The sequence below is a fragment of the Pangasianodon hypophthalmus genome, chromosome 24, assembly GCF_027358585.1.
Source record: "Pangasianodon hypophthalmus isolate fPanHyp1 chromosome 24, fPanHyp1.pri, whole genome shotgun sequence".
Taxonomy (NCBI): Eukaryota; Metazoa; Chordata; class Actinopteri; order Siluriformes; family Pangasiidae; genus Pangasianodon; species Pangasianodon hypophthalmus.
Window position 1 is genome coordinate 5,360,532 of NC_069733.1, and position 27,840 is coordinate 5,388,371.

Below are 27,840 nucleotides of genomic sequence, written 5' to 3' on the forward strand. Positions count from 1 at the left end.
GCCTACAATGGTCACGCGAGTGTCAGAACTGGACCATGGAGCAATGGAACAAGCCTGGTCTGATGAATCACATTTTCTTTTACATCATGTGGAAGGCTGGGTGCATGTGTGTCACTTACTATGGGAAGAAGGCAAGCCAGTGGAGGCAGTGTGATGTTCTAGGCAATGTTCTGCTGGGAAACCTTGGGTCCTGGCGTTCATGTAGATGTTACATGCCACACTTCAAAAATTCTTCAGGAATGGTTTGAGGAACATGACAAGGAGTTCAAGGTGATGATCTGGCCTCCAAATTCCCCGGATCTCAATCCGATCGAGCATCTGTGCCATGTGCTGGACAAACAAGTCCAATCCATGGAGGCCCCACCTCGCAACTTAATGGACTTATAAGGATCTGTCTTGGTGTCAGATACCACAGCACACCTTCAGAGGTCTTGTGGTGTCCATGCCTCGACAGATCAGAGCTGTTTTTGTGGCACAACCGGGACTTCACAATATTAGTCAGGTGGTTTTAATGTTATGGCTGATCAGTGTACATACTATTTAAATTATACCATTTTACAGTATAACGTTTTGAGGTTGCTCTCTTCTATACAACTATTTTACTTGCCTGTGAAACTGATCATGGAACCGTTCACGATGGCCCTGGAGTGTATCAGCCGGTAAACCTAAGGTCCAAAACATGTATATTAACACATCCCTTGCTACCTAATGAATCACATCCAACAGAGGGCAACAAAAATTGCTACAAACCAATACATAAATAGCATAAACATTCATTTAAAAGTTAAAACAAGAAAGGTAAAAAAGACTCACATGCATGTAACTTGAATAGCAGCTTGACAGTGTAGTGATACAGGTGACTACAGTCCTGGATGACCTGAATAAGTGGTGCTAGTTTACACTGCCCTGCTGTCAAGGTTGAGATGGCAATGGAGGTATTTAGCTGTCGCAGGACTGTGAAAGAATAGAAAACACAAAAACTAGAGAGCAGTGGTGGCTTGTCCATAGGGGTGTTATATCAGCCATTCAATAAATATCAAGCTTCATAAAGTTCTCATTCACAACTCCATACATTTAAATTCCTTTGAAATACTAACTACCTATTTTAAGTGACCAATGCTTTAAAAAAAATCTTTATTTGACAGCAATTGATTTGTTCAATTTCCTCGATGTTGCAAAAATTGTGACGCAGAAATTGTCAGCAATATGAACTGCTGCCAGATTGGGCTAGGTTAAAAATACTCCATGGCTGCTAACATCTTGTTTGATAGAAAATATTTTGAATTATATCTCATAAATTTATGCAAAAAGCCAAAGTACAGTGTGTCTATGAAGTACAGAACCATTTCTATTGTAAGATATATTGCAAAGACTGGGAGAAAGAATTTGGGATTATGGAGTGGATGATGTCCAATTTGTGTGAACTTCTAGTTTTCCTATGCAAAGGCTATGAAAAAGAAGAAATACATATTTACATTCTTTGTGGTTGTATAACTAGATAAGATGTACTCCAGAGACCACAAAGAACAACATTTGTGATTGAAGTGATGTGATGTGTGGCCAAGTATGTGACCCATACTCGGAATTTGTGCTCTGCATTTAACCCATCCAAGTGCGCACACACAGTAGTGAACACACACCCGAAGCAGTGCAAGTCCGACTCTCTAACCATTAGGCCAAGACTGCCTCCATTGTTAAGCCAAAACATGTATATCTATACATTTGTTACTGCATACATACCAAGCTTCAGGTTCATTTACAAGCAATACATTATGTCCATTAAACATATATTTCAATATTAACCAATTTTCAAGATACAAATATTAGTTAGTGAAATAGCTAGTCTTAAAAGATCTAAAAAGAAGTGAAGAGGATTTTAATCAAGACCTGCTTATTTATACAATTAAAAATAGCTGTATGGCAATTCTGGTATAATAAGCATTTTGAAGGCATTCCTGTCAAAGCTTACTGTGGGCAAGGGACTAATCATTAAAATATAGGTAAACTCACCTGATTCAGCAAGACGAAGCTCTGTATCCATGTAATCAAACACCTCAACGGTGAGCTGGAAACTGAGCACAGGAAACAAGATGGCCTCATAAGTCAACCATATCCTTCAGCAGCTTAGACACACTCATTTAGGGCTATATTCAGAGTTGGCGACTTAAGCTGGCAATTGGGTTTTTAGGAGTCTAGTGGTGGGCGATATGACAATTTAAGTTTGTACATAAAATGTCTCTATGATCTGTTTTTACAGAGAGATCGCATGTACTATGATATCAACAAATTTTGTCAGTTGTACTGAAAATTTTCAGGCATGGCATCCCAATTTTTTTTTTTAAACCAGACTTTATTCACTAGTCCAGCTGCCCACTTTCCCTGACACACACACAAACAAAACAATAATATTCATGTAGTCAGCTCCTTATCTTATGTTTCCTCCACATTTCAGTATTTAAACACATTTAAATAATCACTTGCCCAATCACCATTCCATTTATTGCACTTACTGAAGAGTACAGTTAGCACAGCTGATGTATGCTGACCATGCTTGTTTGTTTTCATTTTAGAAATAATTTTTGGGAACTACATGTCTTTTGTTAATGTATGTAAAAAGGTACTTCGGCCTAAGGTGCATCTTTTAATCTTTTTCCTTTGAGGTTATGTTTCCTTGTAGAGTTTCATATTTTCATCAATCGGGAAATTAGTTTGGTTGCTCTGTTCAGTAACTTGCAAAATAGCCTTAAATTCCAACATGAAAAATAATCATGATAATATCATGAATTGTGATTCTGCCTGAAAAAAAATCATATGATATTTTACCAAAATGCCCACCCTTAGTCTAGATTACTGGCTTTAAAGATTTTATTAGGAACACCTATACACTCATGCAAAGTTCCAGTCAGCCATTCACGTGGCATTAGTGCAATGCGTATAATCATGCAGATACAGAAGAGCTTCAGTTAATCAAAGTCAAGTCAAAGTCAAAGTCAACTTTATTGTCAATTCTGCCACATGTCCAGCACATGTTTGGCAACTTTAACAAGCGGTCTGTATGCAGGCATTAGCATGACAGTGATGTGGTCTGAGACACCAAGGTGGGGGAGGGGAAGAGCCTTGTAAGCTCCACTCTGGGTGGTGTAAACAAAGTCCAGTATGTTGTTTCCCCTAGTTGGAAAGTCTGTGTGTTGATATATTTTAGGAAACACACTCTTTAGGTCTGCATGGTTGAAATCCCCAGCCAAGATGAGAAATGCATCAGGGTGGGCTGTCTGCTGCTCACTGATGTGCTGGTATAGTTCATTCAGTGCCTCACTCCTGTTGTTGTTACTGGAGCTGGGAGGGATGTATTCAGCAACGAGCAGTATGGCTGTATATTCCCTCGGTAGATAGAGGACGGCACTTAATAATCATGAACTCCACTAGTTAATGTTCAAATCAAACATCAGAATAGGGAAAACCATGACCTCAATGACTCTGACGGTAATCTAAGGCCACAGTGGGCACAGGTTCACCAAAACTGACCAGTTAAAAAGTGGAAAATCTTGACTGGCCATTTTCCAATCTTCAACTGTATAGTGTCAGCATGCCTGTGCCCACTGTAGCCTTGGATTCCTGTTCTTGGCCAAAAGGAGTGGGATTGAAGTTAATGTGAACAGAGTGCTAAGGGATTAGAGCAGAGCAATTCTTACCTCTACAGGATGAGCTTGTGTTTTAGCTAGCTATAGATGTTACCCCTATACTATGTACTGACAGCAGAATGAGCTCAGTTACACTGCAACATTATCAGGCTAATCAGGGTAGTGAAAAAGAGGGCTCAGAGGCAGAGCTCCCACAGCTGAAAGAGTGAGCCAACCTTCAGTGTCATTATACATATACCAGTCAACCATAACATTTAAACCATCTGTTTAATATTGTGTAGATCCCCCTTGTGCCAACAAAACAGCTCTGACTCATCGAGGCATGGACTCCACAAGACCCCTGAAGGTGTGCTGTGGTATCTGGCACCAAGACATTAACAGCAGATCCCTTAAGTCCTGTAAATTGTGAGTTTGGGCCTCCACGGATTGCATTTGTTTGTCCGGCACATCCCACAGATGCTCGATCGGCTTGAGATCTGGGGAATTTAGAGGCCGAGTCAACGGCAGTGTGGCAGGGTGCATTATCCTGCTGAAAGAGGCCACTGCCGTTAGGGAATAACGTTGCCATTAAGGGGTTCGCTTGGTCTGGAACAATGTTTAGGTAGGTGATATGGGTCCACCCACATGTCCGTCCACATATATGCAAGGACCCAATGTTTCCCAGCAGAACATTGCCCAGAGCACTCTTCCCATAGTGCATCCTGGTGCCATCTCTTCTCCAGGGAAGTGACATACACGAACCCAGCCATCTACATGATGTAAAAGAAAATGTGGGATCGGACCAGACGGGCTAGCCTTCATTCCCCATGTGCATCAGTGAGCTTTGGGCACCCATGACCTTGTCACTGGTTCACTGGTTGTCCTTCCTTGGACCACTTTTGGTACCAACCACTGCATACTGGTAACACCCCCAAGACCTGCCATTTTGGAGATGCTCTGACCCAGTCGTCTAGCCAACACAATTTGGCCCCTGTCAAAGTTGCTCAGATCCTTAGGCTTGCCCATTTTTCCTTCTTCCAACACATCAAACACATCCAAGATGCGACACATACATCCAAGATGTGATCCAAGATGGCGCCACTAAGCAAGGCTGCCTACGTTAGTGCTCGCAACCCACGCTGAAACTTTTGTGTATTTTACCTTGTTTTTTGCAAGATCATTGAGGCAGCCCATGGACACATAACATGATCAACAAACTTTAATCAACAATGGAATAGACTTTACTCACCACTCTAATTCCCGTTTTCATCCTGACCCCGACTGGCCTCTGGAGATCACCCTAAGCCAGGTAAACTATGGGCTTACTCTCCTGAGACGGCGACGGCGACGATGACAAGGAAAAAGAGCCAGCGTGAGGAACCAGGTATGAGCAGGGGCACACTCCACACCAATGCCCAGCATATTGTTAGCTAATGTCCAGTCCATTGACAACAAACTGGATGACCTTATAGCCGGGATACAGTTCCAGGGACACTTCAGGGACTGCAATGCTCTTTGCTTCACCGAGACATGGCTCATGCCAACCATTCCTGACCACGCTGTACAGCTGCCTGGGTTCTCCCTTCAAGGTATGGACAGGACAGAGAACTCTGGGAAAATCTGGGGTGGTGGAGTGTCTCTTATGATTAACGTCAAATGATGCAGCTCAGGAAGCACCCATCATCTTATGGAGTTATGCACACCGGACCTGGAATACCTCGTAGTCAAATACCGTTCCAAGTATTTACCCCGAGAATTCACATCTGACTGTTTATATTCCACCTCAGGCAAACACAGACACTGCTTTATCGACACTGCACAGAGACATTAGACTATTACAAACATTGCACATTGAAAAAAGTCAAGCCGGATTTCTATCAGCACATAATCTGCAGTACACAGGGAGAAAGGACACCGGATCACTTTTACACACAACACAGGGACTGCTATAAGGCAGTAATAACACCGCCACTTGGTAAGTCAGACCACGCTGCCATTTTACTACTCTCAAATATAAACAAAGGCTGCGGAGGGAAGATCCAGTGACACGGGAAGTGCAGCACTGGTCTGACCAATCACAAGCCATGCTACAAGACGAGCTGGAGGACACAGACTGGGAGATGTTCCGGTGCAGCTCTGATGACGTCAGCTAGTTTACAGCAGCGGTGCTTAGTTATACAGAGTTTCTGATAGGAGAGACTATTCCCACATGCGCTGTAAAGGTTTTTCCCAATCAGAAGCCATGGGCTGCAGACCGGCAACATGGACGAAAACAATGCGGCTTCCTACAACCTGAGGAAAATGGTGAGGGAAGCCAAAAGGAAATACAGGGACAAGATTGAGACCCAGTTTGAGCAGGCAGATTCCAGGCGTCTGTGGCAGAGCATGCAAACTGTTACAAACTACAAACCCAAGCCACCCACCATTAATAATGGCACTGCCTCCCTAGCTAACGAATTGAATATCTTCTATTCATGGTTTAAGGTTACCAGCACAGACCAGGAAAACCATGAGTATGAACCATCAGGTCTAGCTGGGGAAGAGGAAAGACTGGTCATTTCAGAACTGGACGTGAGGAAGGTGCTACACCAAATTAACACCAGAAAAGCATGTGGTCCGGACAACATCCCTGGACGTGTGCTAAAAGTCTGTGCTAACCAACTAGTACCAGTCTTTACCACCATCTTTAACCTCTCCCTCAACCAGAGTGTTGTCCCCACATGTTTTAAGTCCTCCACCATTATTCCTGTCCCCAAAAACACCTGTCCTGCCTCCCTGAATGAATACCTTCCTGTAGCACTCACTTCTGTAGCATCTTAACATTTTTTTCATGCTACAATATTTTAACTAGCTAACAGCATGGTAATATTAGCCAAATGTGTGTTTGCAGTACTTATTACAGATACAAAGGATGGCTTTAGTTGGTAGTTTTATTTCAGATACCTCATCAGAAACCCAAATTGAATCCCAAACTGACCATTATTGGAGATGTATAGTCCCCTCTGAAAGTATTGGAATTGCAAGGGCAATTCTATTGTTCTAACCATACACTGAAGACATTTGGGTTTGAGAACAAAAGATGGATATGAGACGATAAATCAGAATTTCAGCTTTTATTTCTTAAATTTAATTCTAGCTGTGTTAAACAACTTAAACAGGGCACATGGCAGACCACCCAATCTTTAGTTGAGCAAAAGTATTGGAAGAGATAGTCTTAAAGTAAATTAAAAAACACTTAATATTTGGTTGCATATCCCTTGCTTGCAATTACTGCATCAAGCCAGTGACACACTGACATCACCAAACTGTTGCATTCTCCTTCTGTTTTGTTTTTCCAGGCTTGTATCGTAGCTTATTTGAGCTGTTGTTTGTTTTGGGGGGTTTATCCCTTCAGTGTCCTCTTCAGGAGGTGAAATGCATGCTCCATCAGATTAAGGTCTGGTGACTGACATGGCAAGTCTAAAACCTTCCACTTTTTCTGCTGATGAAGTCCTTTGTTGTGTAGGCAGTGTGTTTTGACTCATTGTCTTGCTGCATGATGAAGTTCCTCCCAATTAGATTGGATGTATTTCTCTGTAAAATGGCAGACAGAATGTTTCTGTTGACTTCTGAATTCATTCTCCTACTACCATCATGAGTTACATCATCAAAAAAGATTAATGAGCCCATCCCAGAAGGAGCCATGCAAGCCAAACCATGATAGTACCTCCACCATGCTTGACCGATGAGCTTGTATGTTTTGGATAATGAGCAGATCCTTTTTTTCTCCACACTTTGGCTTTTCACAACTTTGGTAGAGGTTAATTTTGGGTCCAGAACGTTTGTGGCTCATCTCTGTATTTCTTTGTGAATTCCAACCTGGCCTTCCGATTCTTACTGCTTATGAGTAGTTTGCATCTAGGCCATACTGCCTCTATATTTCTGCTTGTTGTCTTCCTCGAACGGTGCATTGATACCTTCACCCCTGCCCATGTTTGTTGTTGCTGATGTCAGCGACTGTTTTTGAGTTTTTCTTCACAGCTCTCACAGTGTTCCTATCATCAAGTGCTGTTGTTTTACTTGGCTGACCTGTTTGATGTCTGGATGGCTTGCTTTTCTCTCACAGACAGCTCTCGGGACTTCATTTTTTTTTTTTTTTTTTTTTTTTTTTTACTGCTATTTAACAACAAATGCAGTCTTCACAGGTGAAACCCAGGGCTTAAACCAAGTACAGACATTCAGAGCCATTAATTTTTCAGTGTTTCCCATTATTTACCTAGTCTGTGGGTGTGACTCTTCTGCCACAATCCAACTTGTCCCTCCACAGTTTCATAATGAACCGAAAATATTTTTACACTTCGTATAATAGCATAAAAGATCTCTATTTTGCACCATTGCTTCGGCAGAGCATCTCTCTCCAAGTCAGTCAGACTGCTCCCCTCCCCATTGCTGTACATGCGCATGTGTACACATCATTATTTGAGGTAAGTAATGTTAACCTCTTAACTGCTGTTGATTGTTGTTTACATTCACGGCAAGCTGCATTACCATGACAATCTTATTTAATGTTGAAAAACTGTAAATCTTTAGAAGGATTTAGGACTCTAGCTTCGATATTTGGCCACTGTTAATGATGGAAAACCGTTACAGTGACAGTAATTTCTTCATTTCTGTCAGGAGTACACATCAAACATGCAAACTCAAACCGGTAGTTATTGATATTTCGAATGAACTACCAAGACACATACATATTCAATTGAGTCTGTTTCTGTTTATTTGTGATCACAGGGCTTCACTAAACAATGTCCAGTAGAGGTTTTAGTCAAAAAGTTTGGACATTTGGAGAAATATTGATGTATTCCCACATGTTTACTTCACATTTCTGTGGACAGAATCTAAAGAATGCGATCTGATGAGCATGAAGTATCCCTCTGTCTAGATACCGGGATAGATGACTATGACTCACAGACAGAGGATTCACTAGAACTTTTAGATAGAAACTTTCTACAGATGAAGCCAATAAATGTACGATTATGCCTTACATGACAAACTGCATATTCTCCTTAACTAAAAGAAAATTATAAACAGTGTGCTCCAAATTAATCTTTTATTTTCATTCATTTGGCTAATTGTAGTTACCTTCATTTTCAGGTCAAATCAGACCTTCATAACAGGCTACACGGAGAGCACCTGGCTGCCTGCCTGAGGGTCTCCATTAATGGTCTGAGCCCAGAGGAATTCAACTATAAAAGCACATAGGAACTGTTTTTCCTCAAAGCCCAGGAAAATTAAAATGTCCAAATTCAGGGTGCAAAGTTTACCAATAGGGATGTAGCGAGAGTTGATTAATACCATGTCCTCTTCATCCAGCATATTTTTTTATTTTCTAAAAAATAAACCAGTTCAACACAGCTAACCACGTTTGCTTCATTTCTTTGATGGCTCAAATGTATCATCAGTCGATTTTGTGTTTTGACCATTTGTGATCTATGTTAAATTCTGTCTCGTTTACTATGCTTTGTGGGTGTGACTCTGTTGCTGTGTCAGCACCATTCATATCTACACAACCAATGTGTTTATGATTAAATTACTACTAGAGCACAAAATCGCTCACAAGAGCACAAAGTTCTTCATAGATCTAGCTTCTTAATTTTGCTCTCAAAGTGCACCAGACTGGTGCATTTAACTTTAATATGTACAAAATGTTTTTATGGGGGAGCATGCCCCTGGACCACCCCAGAGGGTCAGAGGTCCACCCACCACAGTCTCTCAAAATCTTCTGGGAAACACTCATTGTTTAAACAATCAATCTAACAGGGCACACCTGGGCAATAATAAATACTTGTCAGTAACATGTTCCAATATTTTGATCACATGAAAAATGGGTGGGTTCAAACAAAAGTTGCAATGTTCAAAGTTGTTTAACACATCTAGATGTAAAAATCAGGAAATGAAAGCTGAATTTCTGATCTATCATCTCATTCATCTTTTGATATCAAACACAAATGTCTTCAGTGTATAGCAAGAACAAAAGTATTGGCCTTGCCATTCCAATACTTTCAGAGGGAACTGTACATTGGATGTAAACACCATTGTGTCATACCTCGTGTGGGCACAAATTACTCACACAGTCTAGTCACTCACTCATGCCCTCTCTTAATGTCCATGCATAAGGATATTTCACAGGGTCTTCTGCTCCATGGTAAAGACATAATTGAGGATCTGTGTATATTTATGCACATGTCCGGCCATGCATATTTAGAACAGTGGTAGAAGAGTGTAAAGCAGAAGAAAGCAGTATGTTAACTGCCCCACCTCTCAGACAATCAACACTTAAGTGAGCTTAATGCTGCCAAGATGGCTGAAATGCTGACTGACTTCCACAGGCATCCCTCTGCCTGCCAATCAAAGGTTCAGCTGTGTCCAAGGAGTCTTTCAGATTCCTGGGGACCACTATCACCAACTCAATGAAATGGGTCAGCAACATAACCACCATCCATAAAAAGCACAGGAACACTTGGGAAGCTCAATATCTCTCAACCCATCCTGAAAAGATTCAATTCTGCCATCAAAGAGTGTGTGCCCCTGCCTTTTCCAAGTGCAAGTGACCAGACCAGACAGCAAGTAGTCCCCTCAGCTGAGAAAATTATCGGCTCGGAACTCACCAAAATCAAGGACCTGTACACCATCAGGGCATAGAATAGTGAAAATTGCTGCTGACCCCAAACTTCCAGAAAGCCAGCTCTTTGTCAATAGCATATTTTGATATAATCCTTTTACAAATCAATTGTCTAATGTCCACATAGCCAGTAATTTCACTGTTGATGTTGCTCTGCGTTGAGCAGGAGATTGCAGGACAGTGCCAGTCAAAAAAAAAAAAATGTATTTGAGCACTTTCTAATTATGATCACCATTAACATTACTTGTTGTAGGCCTCTTTTAGAGTCAAAATCTTCATCCTTTTATTCTCTTTTAGTGGCAAAACATTCTCCATTTACCTTGGCAGAAAGGTAAAGGTAACAAGCATCTTTGCATGTTAGATGCCCGTGCCTTTGCATGTGTATTCATATTCATACATTCTATACATTAAATTTCCAAAGACAGTGACAAAAAAGACAACAATGAGAGATTTTGAAAACGTAAACGGGGCAATACAATGCACAAATGTTATGAAATATATTTTATGTATTTATTTCTTTAACAAAGCACTCGTAAAGTGCCAAATAAACCACTGTGATTTTACTCTGCTTCATGCAACAGTATCTCTACTTCATTGTTAGTGAAATCAACATAGACATTGTGATATGCGTCACAGCTGTGTAAAGCTGTGCTTCTAGGCACGCTCGAGATGTAATACAATGCTATTGTCTGTAACAGTGCTCAAAATATTCTTATCTGTTTTCATATTTGGATTTAAATCCAAAGTGGGCATTGTCTACAGCAGAAGATTTTTTTGTTGTTGTTGTTTAAAAGTTAACCCTACCACCGCCTACTGTTCATGTCTCTAATTGAATTTATTTATAATGCATTAAAGTTATGTAATCTAACACACAGAACTGTATATAATAATTTCCATACTTCTGTTCAATGTTTAGTTCCCGGGGTAAATGGAAACTGTTTGGGACAAATTGAATGCTGAGTGGGTCTATATGAACTATTTATTATTAATTCAGTTCTCACCTTTATTAAAAATTTATTATCATACTAGCCATAGTTTTTACAAGGCGCCATTACAGTAGATTTAGTTATCACATACACATTGTTGATGTCTGTTCCTGCTGTGCGCTCCAGGACTTCATCTGTGGCTTCCAGGTTGGCTCGGATTTCAGGATGCTACAAAGAAACAAAACAAAGGTTTCTTGCAGAGTATATTAATTAAAGACTAAATGACCAAACATACTGTATTCATTTGCTTTAAATAAAGCAACACATCATTGTTGTCTCAAGGGATCCACCATGCACATATATTTTTCTATGTAGTATTTTTAATGACTGTACTAACATATAATCTATAAAAGAGTGTTATAATGGATGCTTTTACATTTACCATAATGCAAGATGGAGAGCTAATGTGTAACTAAATCTTGAAAAATGCAAACAGCCATACTGAGGTAGAGCATAAATAAGGGAAACATGATTAGGATAAAAAGATTTATATAAACATATATATGCTGATCAGGTTTCAAGTCATTTGAATCTACAAAAAGCAGTCTTACTGTGGTATGGAATGCCAATTTAGAGCAGAGGAGCTTGGTATATAGAGAAACAAGCTGTCCATATCCATATTTGTCTCTGAGGTTTCCCTAGGAGCAATATTAAACAATCATTAATATGATTCATCCTTAGTTGCTTGCTAAGAAAGCAGAAGACAACTTTAACAACATTATTAAACTTACCCATAGTGTTCCAGTCTCTGCAATGTTACTGTAATGTCTCATACAGTCTTGTAGTGTCTGTTGAAAGAAATAAAATTACAACAAATGTAATAGTCGTGCAAAGTCATTGTACATTTGAAATAATGGGCCTCATATATCATGCTGGATACAAACAGATTTATTTGCTAATTGCTTGTTTCAGCATTTACACAAGAAATTTTGCACTCATGAACTTTGAACATTTTTGAAAATGTTAATATCCTACTTGTACTCCTGAGTATGTGTATAAATCTTTTAAACCTGAATGAGAGTAAAACTGTGATAATTGTGTTTGAGCCTTCTGAAGCCCTTAGAACACCAAATTTAAATTTTGGTGACTTGTCTCCCATTGCTAAACTTTTGTGAAAAATCTAAAACAGACATTAGTTCTGTGGTCAAGGCTGCTGCCACGCTTCTGACTAGTGTTAGGAAACGTGAACACATCACTCCTATTTTAGTTTCTCTGCACTGGTTGCCAGTTCCTTACACAATTAATTTTAAAGTGTTATTTCTCGTTGGCACCATCTTATCTTTCTGATCTTTTAACTGAGAGGTGATCATGCTTTCAGTGTAGTTGCACCCAAGTTTTCCTGTTTTTATTAGATCCACTCCTACATTACATGATTTTAAATCAAAGTTAAAAACATATCTCTTTTCTTTAGCTTATAATCAATATTTATTTACTGTGTTATTGTTATACAGTGTTGTTATGTTGTATGTTGTTTTATGTTCTGTTGTTGTAGTTGGTTTTATTGTACAGCACATTGGTCAACTGTTGTTTTTAATTGTGCTCTGTAAATAAAATGACATTGATATTCAAATCACATAATTTGCAAAGCAGATACTGCATATTAATATATTGATAATGTTTAAAATGCTTATTTATTTCAATTACACACACAAATGTAATATTTTTAAACCTGTCATTCCATATTAATGCCACTATTAAATATATTTAATGGAATATTAAATATATTCTTAAAATAAATAAAGACATCAAGCCAACACAAATCCATTTTAGGACAAATAATTCTAGTCACTCAATTAAGAAAAAATATCATTGTATAAAAGGAGGGCAGGCTGGTCTGTGCCTGAGAAGACATAATCCGGGGAAGTGCAAACGGCAGAATTTATATTACTGGCAGAGTTAACATGTACTGCGTTTAGGATGGAACGGATATTTACAGACCAGCGTGATTTTTTTTTCCCCCCGGAGGATGAAAGCTGGCTTATAAGTTGCTACTGTTTGCCACAGCATCTTCTTTAAACGCTGTGCAACTAATTCTGCCGACAAAAAGATCTTGTGCCATTCCTTTGCATGTCCAAGTTTTGTCAGTGCTTGGATTTCTTCCCACTGGCAGAGATAAGTAAGACTGATAAGACCGATCTGTATGAAAAAAATAATTGTTTCCGAAACCTTTGTAAACTCAAATTTTTGGTTTGGTTTGGCTTACGCAAACATTTACACACAACTTTACCCAGAGATTGAAACTTAGGAGTCAAAAAACCACCAGGTGGAAGATGTAAACTTTGGATGCAAGACCAAACTAGGCAAGCTCCACTATAAAATCTAAGTGGAGGAGTAGTTCATCTAAGTCAATGCAAGGAAGGCAAAGCCATGGCACAGTAGGATACTACAGGGCTTCTTCAAGAATTGTTCTGCTGTCAAACAGAAGAAAATACTTACATTTGGGTGGCCATCACGTAGAACTTTATGTAAAACATGGCAAAACTTCCAGCTAAGAATGGCGTTACTGGACAAAGGCAGGCCAATAGCGTAAGACCAGAAAGTGTATGCCCCCTTTTCCCGGTGAGTTCCCAGGATAATCCCTGTATTCAAAGTAAAGGACTACAGAATGCAACACAGTGGAGACAAATAATCAACTCTCCACTTCATTTTACCTTTATCAGCTAATTTATGTATTTGAATTCAGACATAGCCCTAAAAACTTTATATATAGTATGCAATTAAGTTAATGGATAAAATGACATTGAGAATCAACTAGGGGAGACTGACTGAAGACAGTTCAAAGGATACTGCGGGCATGTTTCTCCTTTACTGGTGTCTCAGTGGAGTTAATGGCTTTACTGATGCTGCTGAGCTGATGGAAACAGAAAAAATAGAAAATGATTCAATAGCTGAAAGTACAATAGTAGAAACCTAATATTTTAGTGAACACACACACACACACACACACACACACACGTTATGTGGGGAGGCAAAGAAAATTATGGCACAGCACCGACGTCCTGCTTTTCTTGCTGGTAATTTATTGGTTCATTATAGCAAAGGTACATGACAAATGACACTGCATTACAAAATTTGTGTGTAATTGCAAATTTTACCTGTCAGAAATGTTTCCACTATAGTTTCTCACATCGTTTCAAATACTGGCAAGTAATTTCTCTGCTAAAGTTAAACAAAAATATGTTTTTTTGTTTACCTGTACACCTGTACACCTTGTTAATGAGAGACATCGGAGGAGAATGACCAGACTGGTCTGAGCTGACAGAAAATCTATAGTAACTCAAATAAGCCCTCTTTACAACCATGGTGAGCAGAAAAGCATCTCAGTATGCACAACACATGAAACCTTGAGGTGGATGGGCTACAACAGCAGAAGACCAAATCAGGTTCTACTCCTGTCAGCCAAGAACAAGAATCTGATGCTATCATGGGCACAGACTCACCGAAACTGGACAGCTGAAGACTGGAAAAAGACCAGGTGATTTTTTTTTTTTTTTTTTTTTTTAAATCTTCAACCGTCCAGTTTGGGTGAGTCTGTGTCCATGTTGTGCCACTGGCCTGGTGGGTGTCAGGGAGGGGTGTGTTCATAAACCCTGCAACTGTATGGAGAAACATTGAGGCAGAAAACTTGTGTACTGCTCCACTGCAGGATTTATTCTGCAGCGCTTGCCTCCAAAGGGTTTTCTCCCGAGTGCTATGTGCCATCTAGTGACTTCTTTGAGTATTGTGCTGGCATGGTAACAAGTAAGTGCAATGAAATTGGCATTTAATCACTATTTGAAAACAATACTTTTTAACTTATTATTTAAGCAATGAACTGTACTTTAGACCCCAAGACTTTTTAACTGTCCTTTTTATGGATATTTAAGTCCTGTATAAACATTTTTAACACCTAACACACATGATAGCCTCAGATTCCTGTTCGTGGCTAACAGGAGTGGAACCTGATGTGGTCTTCTGCTGTTGTAGCCCATCCATCTGAAGGTTTAAAGTTTTGTGCATGCTGAGACGCTTCTCTGCTCACCACGGTTGTAAAGAGTGATTATTTGAGTTACTATATCTATCCTGGCAACTCGACCCAATCTGGCCATTTTCCTCTGACCTCTGGTATCAACAAGGTGTTTCCACCCACAGAACTGTCGCTCATTCAATGTTTTTTGTACCATTCTATGTAAACTCTAGAGACTGTTGTGTGTGAAAATCCCAGGAGATCAGCAGTTTCTGAAATACTCAAACCAGCCCTTTTAGTACCAACATCTATGCCACAATCAAAGTCACAGAGATCACACTTTTTCTTCATTCTGATGTTTGATGTGAACATTAACTGAAGCTCTTGACCTGGGCCTGCAAGATTTTTTTGTATTCGGCTGCTGCCACATGATTGGCTGATTAGATAACTGCATGATTGTGCAAGTGTACAGGTGTTCCTAAAAAAAAAAGTGGACAGTGAGTGTATGTAAAATATTACAGATAAATGTTAATTTTAGTCATTCATTACCTGGATATATGTAGACAGATCTGAGCAGATCCAATAATTTGTCCCTTTTGTTTTGAAAGCTTTTTTTCCTCATGGTGATGAGGAGGGGATTTTATATATTATAACTAGGCTTGAGATGCCTCTTTCACGTATCAATATTCATGAGAAATAAATAAATAAATAAATGCTGGCTGCTGCAGTCCTTCTTGTATATTATTAACCCCGCACAGTGCCCTATCAGGGAGACCCACTAGATGGAGCCGTATTACGTGTCTGAGGAGTGATGGAGCTCAATTATATCTACAGGATGTTATATCAGGCAACGTTAAACGATAGTCTAATGTGAAACAGCTAGCAAACGCAAATGACTAGGGAAATAAAACGTCGATATATTGATTATTGATTAGCACATTATTTTTTCGATGTATAATCAATGTTTTAAAGTTACATTTAAATGGATAATTTGCATTTGCTAGTCGTTTTAAACTGTAGTCTATTAAGGCCGATTTATACTTCTGCGTTAACGTCCGAAAAACAAGTTCTCACCAGGTTATAACTGCGGTAAACAGTAATTCCCTCACCAGCCTTGCTCGCCGCTAATAATAAATAAACACTAATAAACACACAGTGCAGGTGATGTAAACCACAACTCAGTAAAAACAAAAAAATAAAATCTAAAGCATTGTTATTCCGTAACTGATAGAATTGTGGAAGTTAAACACTAGTTAAGATGAAGTGCTATTGCTGAATACAGATGAGTTAAAACGCTTCTGAAACACTGGCTTTCAGTGAGAATTCGTTTAGTTTATAATTACTCACACGATTTCTTTTTCCCAGCACTTTTCAAAACAACAGTATTCCTATCTTCTATTTATTATTTCTACAGTGAAACACGGAACTACCATTGTGTAAGTCATTAAATTCTGGTGCGGTTCATGTGACAGCACCTCCTAGAGGACACGCAAACATTACGCGCGAGTATGAATCCTTCACCCGGTGATAGCGTCAGCACACAACGTCCTGTCATATGCACCCAGAGATGCGTATGCAGGAGTATAACACAAGGTACGTTCACACATACTGCAACTCGCAGCGACAAAGCGATCAGAGACCATTCATTTTCAATGAGAGCTGGTGACTTCCGGCGACATGAGCGATAGCAACCTTCAGTGACTAGATGTGGGCGTGTCCAGCGACGTGAGAAATTTGAGAAAAGTTTAACTTTATGTAAATTTGGAGGGACTTGGTGTAGCGACTACCAATGGGAGTGAAGACAGTAGAGTGCACATGATCTATGCTCGTGAGCCATGCTGCCTGCGAGTCCGACTTGTTCTGTCACCCAGACAGTCCGGCGTTTGCGCTTTCACCACAGGTAGATGGCCGCAATGGCAAAGAGCACACACTGCTTCTCCTTCATCTCGTATGATATGATGCATATATACACTGGTGAATTTTATATACAAACGCTCTCCCTCCAGAATGTTTCATTTTAGCAGCAAGAAAACTGATTTGTTGTCAAAAGTGGAATGCTGGTTGCCCCACCCACTCACTATGGCAAGCAGTAGTAGGAATGCCCACTGGCAACATCATAGTACACCGACTGGCAGCTTGCAGCGACTGTGTGAACGAAGCTTCAGCCTTCAGACTACCATTTAATATTGCCTGGCGTGAAAGCTTTGGGAGACCACAGGGGAAGATACAACAGATCCTGTAGATATAATTGATCTCCATCACTCATCTCACACGTAATACGTCTCTGTCTAGTGGGTCTTCCTGATATGACACTGTCAAACTGTCAAAAATAAAGTTAATTAATATAATCAAAATAGTGTTTATTATAATTACAACACAGTTCCTTGCAAGTTACAATTTGTTTGAATTCAGGTAAATGCTTTTGTAGGGGTACCAATAATGTTTTGAGAGAAAATATTATTTAATTTCTTGTAAGATTTTTTCTTCTTAAGTTTCCCAAGCTGTTTGAGTGGAAAATTTCAATAATGTGTAATACTGTGTAACATTTTTAGATGAAATACATGGCACTCCTTTGTGTCTTTAAAGGCGGGTGTCAGTGCTGTTGTTGGGAAACCAAAAACCTCTTTGTGGCTGTTCTGCCTGTCCTTCGTCAATGACAACATTATTCCATTAAACATTGGATAATGCATTGTAAACAAAGGCTATTTCAATGCTGGATTACTCATTAACTGAAATGCAAACAGAGTGCATACACAATCCGTGAAGCAAATGCAACTGAAACTTGTAACCTGCAAATTAGCTAAATTTTAACCTTTTAAATTAGTTAGTTTGGCAAAGTTAATCAGTAATATTAAGTAACAATGAAACTCGTTTAGCTAGGTCAGCAAGATTTGATTAGTAGTGCAATCGTATATCCTGTACAACCCTGTTCCACCATCTTTTACAGACTAAACTAAATATGGACAATAGATAGGCAACTTGAAGTAAGCTGTGATATTCTACTAAACTAGTAAAACACAGGATGCTGGGTGATAGTAGTCCAGGAGCACCAGAAAAAATATTTTGACAAATGTTATTAAAAGGTATTGGTAAAATGACGAAATGGTTCATAGAGCCACACTGACAGATGAATTAGAACAGCAGGAACTGGTTCTGACAACTGAATTAGAACAGGAGAAAGAGAGAGAGAGAGAGAGAGAGAGAGAGAGAGAGAGAGAAAGAAAGAAAGAAAGCTCCTCTATATAAATCCTGTCTGCATTTTTCTATTCTTGCCCTTAGTAAAAAAATTCTCTCAGCTTGGCCTACCTGTTCTTCTCGTCCTTTCATTTGCAAATCTAAATGCCAGACCCTCCGTGTAATGTGCATATCCTCTGATACAGCCTTAATCTATTTAAGGCTACCTGGTTACATACAGGTACGGTTTATTCTTGTTCTTTATCAGCTTAATTCAACAAAATGCCTCTACTCCAACCATATTGGTCAAGGTCTGGAAATTACTCAAATATCAAAATCACTTTTGCTGCTACAAATCTACTCTCAAATAATAACTATTTAAATTTCTATCCAACAATCCAAGTCTACGTTAAAACCCTGTTTATTTAGTCAGGCTTTTCCCTTAGTTAAACATGCAGATCTAGGGGGTTTATGGGCATAGCTAGCTACGGTAAACTGGGGTGTTTTAATGCGGAAGCCACCCCCAATGTGATCACTAAAGTTTGCCATCATAGCTAGACCTGCTGAAATCCCTGCTTGCACTCTCTTTCAATGTACACACTTTAAAAACACTGTAGAATAACAGCATAACTAATAATATGTTCTCTCTGTCTTCCTCTGTCCCACAGGGATCAATAAAGTACCCTCTCCCTCTCTCTCTCTCTATCTATCTAAGCTGGATCCATCTCAGCTGGACACTTCTGCTAATCTAAAAACTTGTTTTAATCATAAAGACTCTGATGCTCATACTGAACGTCCTTTCAACACATTTAATATTGTTTGATTTATAGTATACAATTGTGAAAGAGTGATGATTGTAGAGTAATGATTCATAATCACACACCCAGAAGAGGATGGGTTCCCTTTCGAGTCTGGTTCCTCTCAAGGCTTTCATTTTTAAGTAATTGTTCCATGAGAAAACAACATATCACACATAATACACAGAACGTGATGTGACAACGGTGGCAAGAAACATTTGCACACATTGCATCTTGAATTACTGACTTACTGGCACATTTGTCCTGCAATTAAATCCTGCCTAAATCCCGAGTTAAAGTAAATGATATAAAGTATATGATATAAAATGATATAATGATGTAAATGAGAAATCTTTAATCATGTTAGTGTTCTGACTTCTGTTTGGGACACTAAAAAAGATGGCTCCAAGGAGGATCTTCCAAATCAATTCAGTTTGAAAACCCTTAAAACTTCAAATTTTTTTGTTTAGATTAATTTAAAAATATGTGGCCGAAGGGGTAGATTTGGATACTAATTTAAGGAGTAAGAAAAATGCACAGCAAGCAGAGAGGCTACGAAGTGTGTGTGTGTGTGTGTGTGTGTGTGTGTGTGTGTGCGCGCGTGTGTGTGTAAGGGCTACACACACTCACAAGAGGACATGGTAGATTTAGGCTTAATTCTTCAACAACTGCGAGTTTTTTTGCCAAGATGACAAAGAGCAGCTGAAGCACTTTCTGAGACTTGCTGAAGCCGAGAGCAGAGTCAGAAAAGGTGAGGAAATAATCCAGAATATGCAAGGCATATTTGCAGAAATGCTAAAGTTACAAGCACAGCTGGAAGCTAAAATAACAGATCAAGAGGAACAAAAATATCAGAATATATGGAATCTTTGAGGATTCAGAAAAAGACTCCCCATCACTGATATCCTTTGTGGAAAAACTACTGTGGGAAAATCTTGACCTACCTGATGACACAAATCTCCAAACTGAAAGAGCTGACCACTCCCTTGGTCTGCAGCTGCTGGCGGGAGCACAGCCGAAATCCATTCTGGTGAAGTTTTCTAAGCTTCAGAATAAAAGAAACAGTTCTCCACTTCGCTTGGCAAAAGAAAAGTTTCACTTGGAGGGGCAAATGGATCTAGACAATGACTATGCCATGCACATACTCAAAAAGATGAAAAGCATATGCAGACATACAAAAGTAACTGAAAGACAATGAAATTCATTTTCAGACTCTATATCCAGCCTGGCTAAGAGTGAAGTATGAAGATTGCATCAAAACCTATGAGACCATGGAAGAGGAGGCACAGGGAATGTCGAAGAGAGGGCTACCCGATCATGAGACTATCGTGAGATGCGGACGGAACAACTACAGCAGCTAACTTGGTATAAAGTTGGCCACCATTCCAAGCATCAAGTGTCTACTATGAGACTTGAAACAACCTACGAGGAAAAGCTGCAGCCATTTAGACAAGGTTTGCCATCACATAATGTGGAGACGACACAGAATCACCAAGAGCACCTACAAAACTTGTTAGGCATACAAGTGATCATATAAATAGACTGCAAAGTAATTACATTAACAAAATCAACATGACAAGGGAGTGAGTGTGTCTATTACGTTCCAATATTGACTAGATTAGAATAGAATACTCCACGAACCTAGCAGACTGTAAATCAATGGAGTCAAGACAAAGAGACTGACATAAGATGGAACTTGAATGTGTAGCCATCATCAAGGGCCCTCTCTATCAGTCTTGAGAGGGGGCTTTCCCACGGAGCCATTTGTTTGCTCAAGGAGGATCATATGAGACCATATGAGCACTTTTTGCAAGAGACACACCTCAATTATAAAGAACACACCAAATTAAAGAGAATGGGCTTTAAATATGTATATTCATCTTTTTATAAATCAGGGCATAGGAGAGAAGAGGTGACACTCATTAGCAAATTATGGACATAGACTATATGGCCATAAGTTTGTGAACACCTGACCATCACACCCGTATGTGCTTTCTGAACATCCTGTTCTAAATTTAGTCCCCCTTTGCTGTTATAATAACCTCCACTCTTCATGTGAAAACTTTCCACTAGATTTTGGAGCGTGGCTGTGGGGATTTGCCAATCAGCCACAAGAGCATTAGTGAAGTCAGGCTGATTTCAGATAAGGAGGCCCAGGGCACAGTCAGAATTCCAAAGGTGTTCAGTGGGGTTGAGGTCAGGGGTCTGTGCAGGTCACTTGGGTTCTTCTATATCAACCTTCTGCACTGGGGTACTGTCATGTTGAAACTTGTTTGAGCCCCATAGTTCAAGCATACAAAGACATTCTATACAATTGTGTGCTTCCAACTTTGTGGCAAGAGTTTAGGGAGGACCCACATATGGGTGTGATGGTCAGGTTTCCAAAAACTTTTGGCCATATAGTGTGTATCCAAAGCCAGAGACCAAGAAAGTAGATTTATAATGAGACTGAGAAAGAATGAACATTGGTAACTGTTTTGACTGTGTTTGCCCCACCAGGCGTTGGCTGGGATTTTATATAGATGAATCTTCAAGTCGATGGCAAGAAAAGTTGAAGGATTTTAATTTGTGGTAGGAATATAAATACACATTTGAATTCAAGGTTATCCTCTATCCTTTATGGAAGTCCATAAAGACATGGTTTGGTGTGGAGGAACTCCAGTGGCCTGCACAGAGCCCTGACCTCAACTCCACTGAACACCTTTGGAATGAATTGGAACATCAGTTGCAAGCCAGGCCTTCTCAGACAACATCAGTGCCCAACCTCGCAAATGCTCTTTTGACTGAATGGGCACAAATTCCCACAGACACACTCCAAAATCTTGTAGAAAGCTTTCTCAGAAAAGTGGAGGCTGTTACGGCAGCAAAAGGGGGGTCAGCTCGCTCCATATTAATGCCTATGGTTTTGGAATGGTATGTCCAATAAGCTCACATAGGTGTGATGGTCAGGTTTTCTCATACTTTTGGCTATTTAGTGTATATGTATTGGAGACATTGTGTTCCTCTCTTAACATGCAGAGAAACATGTAACCAGATTTGAATGAAGTGGATTGAGTATATTAAAACCATAAGGTCAGATTTTTGTTAAACTGATGTGTGAATATGTAATGTATATGTAATATGTACAGACTCCTCCAAAAGTATTGGAACGGCAAAGCCAATTCTTTTGTTTTTGCTATATACTGAAGACATTTGGGTTTGAGATCAAAAGAGGAATATGAGAATTTCAGCATTTATTTCCTGATAATTACACCTAGATGTGTTAAACAACTTAAAACATGGCAGCTTTGGTGGCAGACCACAGTTTTTAGGTGAGCAAAAGTTTTGGAAGAGAAAGTATATTAAAGTAAATAAAACTTAAAGTAAATACAGTCAGGTCCATAAATATTGGGACAGTGACACAGTTTTGGTAATTTTGCCTCTGTACACCACCACAGTGGATTTGAAATGAAGCAGTCAAGATGTGACTGAAGCGTAGACTTTCAGCTTTAATTCAAGGGGTTTAACAAAAATATTGCATTAACCGTTTAGGAATTACAGCCATTTTTTACAGAGTTCCTCCATTTTCACAGGCTCAAAAGTAATGGGACAAACTAATATAATCATAAATATTAGGATTATTTTTATTACTTGGAGGTAAATCCTTTGCAGTCAATGACTACCTGAAGTCTGGACCCCATGGACATCACCAAATGCTGAGTTTCCTCCCTTGAGATGATTTGCCAGGTCTTTACTGCAGCCATCTTCAATTGCTGCTTGTTTGTGGGTCATTCTGCCTTCAGATTTGCCTTCAGTAAGTGAAAAGCAGCTCAGTTGGGTTGAGGTCAGGTGACTGACTCGGCCATTTAAGAACATTTAATTTCCAAGCTCTTGGGCTGCTTTCACAGTATGTTTTGGGTTGTTATCCATCTGTACTGTGAAGCGCTGTCCTATCAGTTTTGCAGCATTTGACTGAATCTGAGCAGAAAGTATAGCTCTGTACACTTCAGAATTCATCCTGCTACTTCTATCAACAGTCACATTATCAATAAACCCCAGTGACCCAGTTCCACTGGCAGCCAAATATGCCCATGCCATAACACTTCCTCCACATGTTTGACGGATGATGTGGTTTCCTTGGATCATGAGCCCTTCCTTTCCTTCTCCATACTTTTCTCTTCCCATCATTCTGGTACAAGTTAATCTTGTATCAGAACTGGTCAGGCTTTTTTTAGAGGTTTTTTTAGCAAAGTCTAATCTGGCCTTTGTGTTCTTGAGTGTTACCAGCGGTTTGCATCTTGAGGTAAACCGTCTGTATTTACATTCATGAAAGTGGCTCTTGATTGTAGACTTTGACAATGATAGGCCTACCTCCTCCAGAGTGTTCCTGACTTGGCTAGATGTTGTGAAGGGGTTGTTCTTCAATAAGAAAAGAATTCTGCAATCATCCACTTTAGTTGTTTTCTGTGGTCTCCCAGGCCTTTTGGTGTTGCTGAGCTCGCCAGTGCATTCCTTCTTTTTAAGAATGTACCAAATTGTTGATTTGGCCCTCCTAAAGTTTCTGCTGTCTCTCTGATAGGTCTGTTTTGGTTTTTCAGCCTAATGATGGCCTCCTTCACTTGCATCAACACCTCTTTGGATGGCATATTGAGAGTTCCCATGAACAGCTACCAAATGCAAATTCAACACTTGGAATCAGCTCCAGACCTTTTATCTCCTTAATTTATCATGATATAAGGAGGAAACAGGCCACAGCTGGCCATGAAACTTCTTATCAGTCAATTGTCCCATTACTTTTGAGCCTGTGAAAATGGAGGAACTCTGTAAAAAAATGGCTGTAATTCCTAAATGGTTAATGCAATATTTTTGTTAAACCCCTTGAATTAAAGCTGAAAGTCTACGCTTCAGTCACATCTTGACTGCTTCATTTCAAATCCACTGTGGTGGTGTACAGAGGCAAAATTACCAAAACTGTGTCACTGTCCCAATATTTATGGACCTGACTGTATATCCCTTAAAGTAAATATATATGCTTTCAATAACTGCATCAAGCCAGCAACCCACTGACATCACCAAACTGTTGCATTCTTCTTTTGTGATGCTTTTCCAGGCTTGTACTGCAGCTTCTTTCAGCTGTTGCTTGTTTTGGGGTTTTTCGCCCTTCAGTCCCCTATTCAGGAGGTGAAATGCTGCTCAGTTGGGTTCAGGTCTGGGGATTGACTTGGCCTGTCTAAAACCTTCCACTTTTTTCCCCCGATGAAGTCCTTTGTTGTGCTGGCAGTGGGTCTCCGTTTATTGTCTTGCTGCATGATGAAGTTCCTCCCAATTAGATTTGATGCATTTCTCTGTTAATTAGTTAGTTAGTTCTGGCAGACAGAATGTTTCTGTAGACTTCTGAATTAATTCTGCTGCTACCATTACGAGATATATCATCAATAAAGATTAGTGAGCCCATTCTAGAAGCAGCCGTGCAAGCCCTAGCCAGGACAATAACTCCACCATGCTGGACTGATGAGCTTGTATGTTTTGGATCATGAGCAGATCCCCTCTTTCTCCACACTTTGGCCTTTCAATCACTTTGGTAGAGGTTAATCTTGGTTCCAGAACTTTTGTGGCTTGTCCCTCTATTTCCAAATTGGCCTTCCGATTCTTATTGCTGATAAGTGGTTTATATCTTTTGGTATGGCCTCTATATTTCTGCTCTTGAAGTTTTCTTCCAACAGTAGATAGAGGTACCTTCACCTCTGCCCTCTAGAGGTTGTTGGTGAGGTCACTGATTGTTGTTTTTGGGTTTTTCTTCACAGCTCTCAGAATGCTTCTGTCATCAAGTGCTGTTGTTTTCCTTGGCTGACCTGTTAGGTGTCTGGTTGTCAGTACACCAGTGGTTTCTTGCTTTTTCAGGACATTCCAAATTGTTGTATTGGCTATGCTCAATGCTTGTGCAATTGCTCTGATCAATTTTCCCTCTTTTCTCAGCTTCAGAATGGCTTGCATTTCTCCCATAGACAGCTCCCTGATCTTCATGTTGGTTTATCCTTTTTAGTAACAAATGCAGTCTTCACAAGCAAAACCCAGGGCTCAAATCAAGAGTAAACATATTAACTATTAATAGTTTAAACAATCAATCTAACAGGGCACACCTGGGCAACAAGAAACACCTCTCAGTCACATGTTCCATTTTGTTTGATCACGTGAAAAATGGGTGGGTTCAAACAAAAGTTGCCATGTTCAAAGTTGTTTAACATATCTAGAAAGTTGTTTAACATATCAGGAAAAGAAAGCTGAAATTCTGATCCATTGTCTCATATTGTACATAGTTTATTTTAAAGGAAAGTACTACTGGGAAAATACTTGAAAGCTTTGCTGCAGATTTGGTAAAATGTACAAAGGCTTTTCATTGTATAATTCTTTATGTCAAGGAAGTACTGATGGAAGTGCATTATAAAATTGAAGTGCTTTATCAAATATAAGTGTCAGTGTTTTATAAGAAAACACTGACTCTATTAGTAGAGTCTGTTCTTCTGCCAGTAGCAATACATAAGTTTCCCAGGTGAGCCTTTAGCTATGTTTTAGCCTAAAGAATAGAATTTTTTAGAAAATTACTAGAAAAAGTATGTTACGCATTAGCTATCTTGTCATAGCTATCTACACTATTAAGTTATTTTATAACACACATGTAACTTTAGCAGGGTTTTGACCAAATGGGGGTGGGATGCCTGTAATATACACCGACACCTTTAATCTAAGAAAAATTTTTATATTTCATTAAATGATATGGATCTGTTTTTATTTACTTTCTAACCTTGTCCTGGCTCTCTGCCTGCATGCAAATGTTATATTAGTTAAGAGGCCAGGTTGTAAAAACATGGTGGTAAAATGGTCTAAGAAAGATTTCCTCAAGCAGTGAATGTCAAAGCGTTGGATATCTGCATAGCAAAATGGACACAGGCCTATCAGTAGAGTTTGTAAATAGAGTGGAAATACACATGCACAATCACATTAACATACAGAGAATCAGAACAAAACTCATTGAATTAATCAGCTATTATTCCCCCAATAATCTAAGAGCAAAAAGTCTCAGTCAAGTGAAGTGCACCAAGAGACCTGTGTTTTTTTAAGTGCTGCGAGTGACATTCTCCTCAGGTGAAGAGGCTAGAGAGATATTGAAGTGTGCATTGGAACTGAAACCCTATGTGACCCAACACAAAATCCTGTGTGATCCAACAAAAAAGTTGCAACATTTTACTTTTATAGTTTCGGAGCTGGTGGTCAGATATAAAGCTTGCGGGAAAAGAATAGCCATTTACTTACATAGGGATGCTCACACAGCACATTTACCACACTTGTTCATTCATTCATCCTCAGTAAATGCTTTATATCCTTAGTAGCTGTGGTTTAAGTTACTAAATTATTTATATTTTTTAAATAAAACCAAACAATATCATTAGAAAATATTGCATGTGGGTACAAACAGAATTCACTGGTCAAATTTGGCAGAATTGGTCAAATTTTCTGCAGAAGCAGGTGGGATTGGTCAAGAGTGTATACAATAGCGAGCGGAATTTGTCAAAATTATGAGATTTTATTTGTGGTAAGTAGTATTTTAGTATGGAATAGGTAGTTCTGTAAGCGCTGGCAGATTGCACTGTGTATGTTGCACAGATAAGTCAGTCGGTTCAGCTTCTACTGCCAGCAGCAACACAGTGGCTCCATGGTGCTGCCGTACGAGTGTCCATGGAAACCAAGCCTCTACAGGAAGTGTGTGAGATTAGGGAGGTGGCTGATGAGATCTCTTCAGAGAAAGGGAGTACGCAGTCAGCATACAGAATAAGAACAAGAAAGTTCTTCTGAGATAACATATTGAGATAACATATTAATGGGGTTTTCAATGCCTGGAGCCAGTGAATCAACCCTTTTTAGAATCAACATCTCAAAAGAACACACAACGGTTAGCAAGCATGGTTCAGCCAGGTACATTTCTCACTATTTCACACATTCCCACAATCAAGTGATTACAAATCAAATTTATTACTCACATGAAAACACAAGTTATGTCGTGAAGCCAACAGTGTAGTGCAAGGTAAAGAGATTCCAAACATGAGAGGATGTTTTTTGCTGCTGTATCTTGCTCCATTATTTCCATCAATTGCATTTTTAGTCTAAGTGAAGTGAAAAAGTGCACCATAGAGTGCATAACACAGTCAAACTAATCAGTAATTAAATTAGTTGGTTATACTTATCAAATTTTATCATTTTTGTCAATTAGCTACATCCCTAGTATTTTGCCAATGCATCCATGAGCATCATGCATAGAGGACAAATAAGGATTTTGAAAAAGCAAATTTTACAATTTAAAAATCAAGCATATATCTGGCAATTGCTGAAGCATTTGGAATGTGATATTCACATACGCTTTACATAAAAAACATGCAATTACATGAATTTTGCACTTTCTCAGCAATATAAATTAGTATTAAAATTGATCATGTGTTGAGACTGTGATTTACCCTAATGTGCTGGGGAATTTAGCCATTTAATTAGTCATAGCGGTGGACAGCCAATTAGAACAGATACAATTTAACCTATATCACTCTTAAAGGAAGAGTACAAAAACAGCCTGCTGAAAAGAAAACTGGAAAATAGTCATGGAAAAATTAAATAAGACAGTTTTTGGTACATA

The 27,840-nt window shown here is 39.3% G+C and overlaps 1 protein-coding gene across 2 annotated transcripts in view; it reads right to left on the minus strand.

The window, feature by feature from the left end:
- Positions 1-27,840, minus strand: part of hip1rb (huntingtin interacting protein 1 related b) — a 79,118-nt gene that overhangs the window by 44,812 nt on the left and 6,466 nt on the right. The window contains exons 2-9 of one of the 2 annotated variants that reach the window (XM_026939549.3): positions 14,052-14,115; positions 13,701-13,843; positions 11,996-12,052; positions 11,816-11,902; positions 11,356-11,432; positions 2,011-2,072; positions 814-954; positions 608-665 (exon numbers count right to left, since the gene is read on the minus strand). In XM_026939549.3, the coding sequence (XP_026795350.1) occupies positions 608-665; positions 814-954; positions 2,011-2,072; positions 11,356-11,432; positions 11,816-11,902; positions 11,996-12,052; positions 13,701-13,843; positions 14,052-14,115 (689 nt within the window). The remainder of the gene's footprint in view (positions 1-607; positions 666-813; positions 955-2,010; positions 2,073-11,355; positions 11,433-11,815; positions 11,903-11,995; positions 12,053-13,700; positions 13,844-14,051; positions 14,116-27,840) is intronic. The other variant, XM_034298907.2, reaches the window with a different exon arrangement.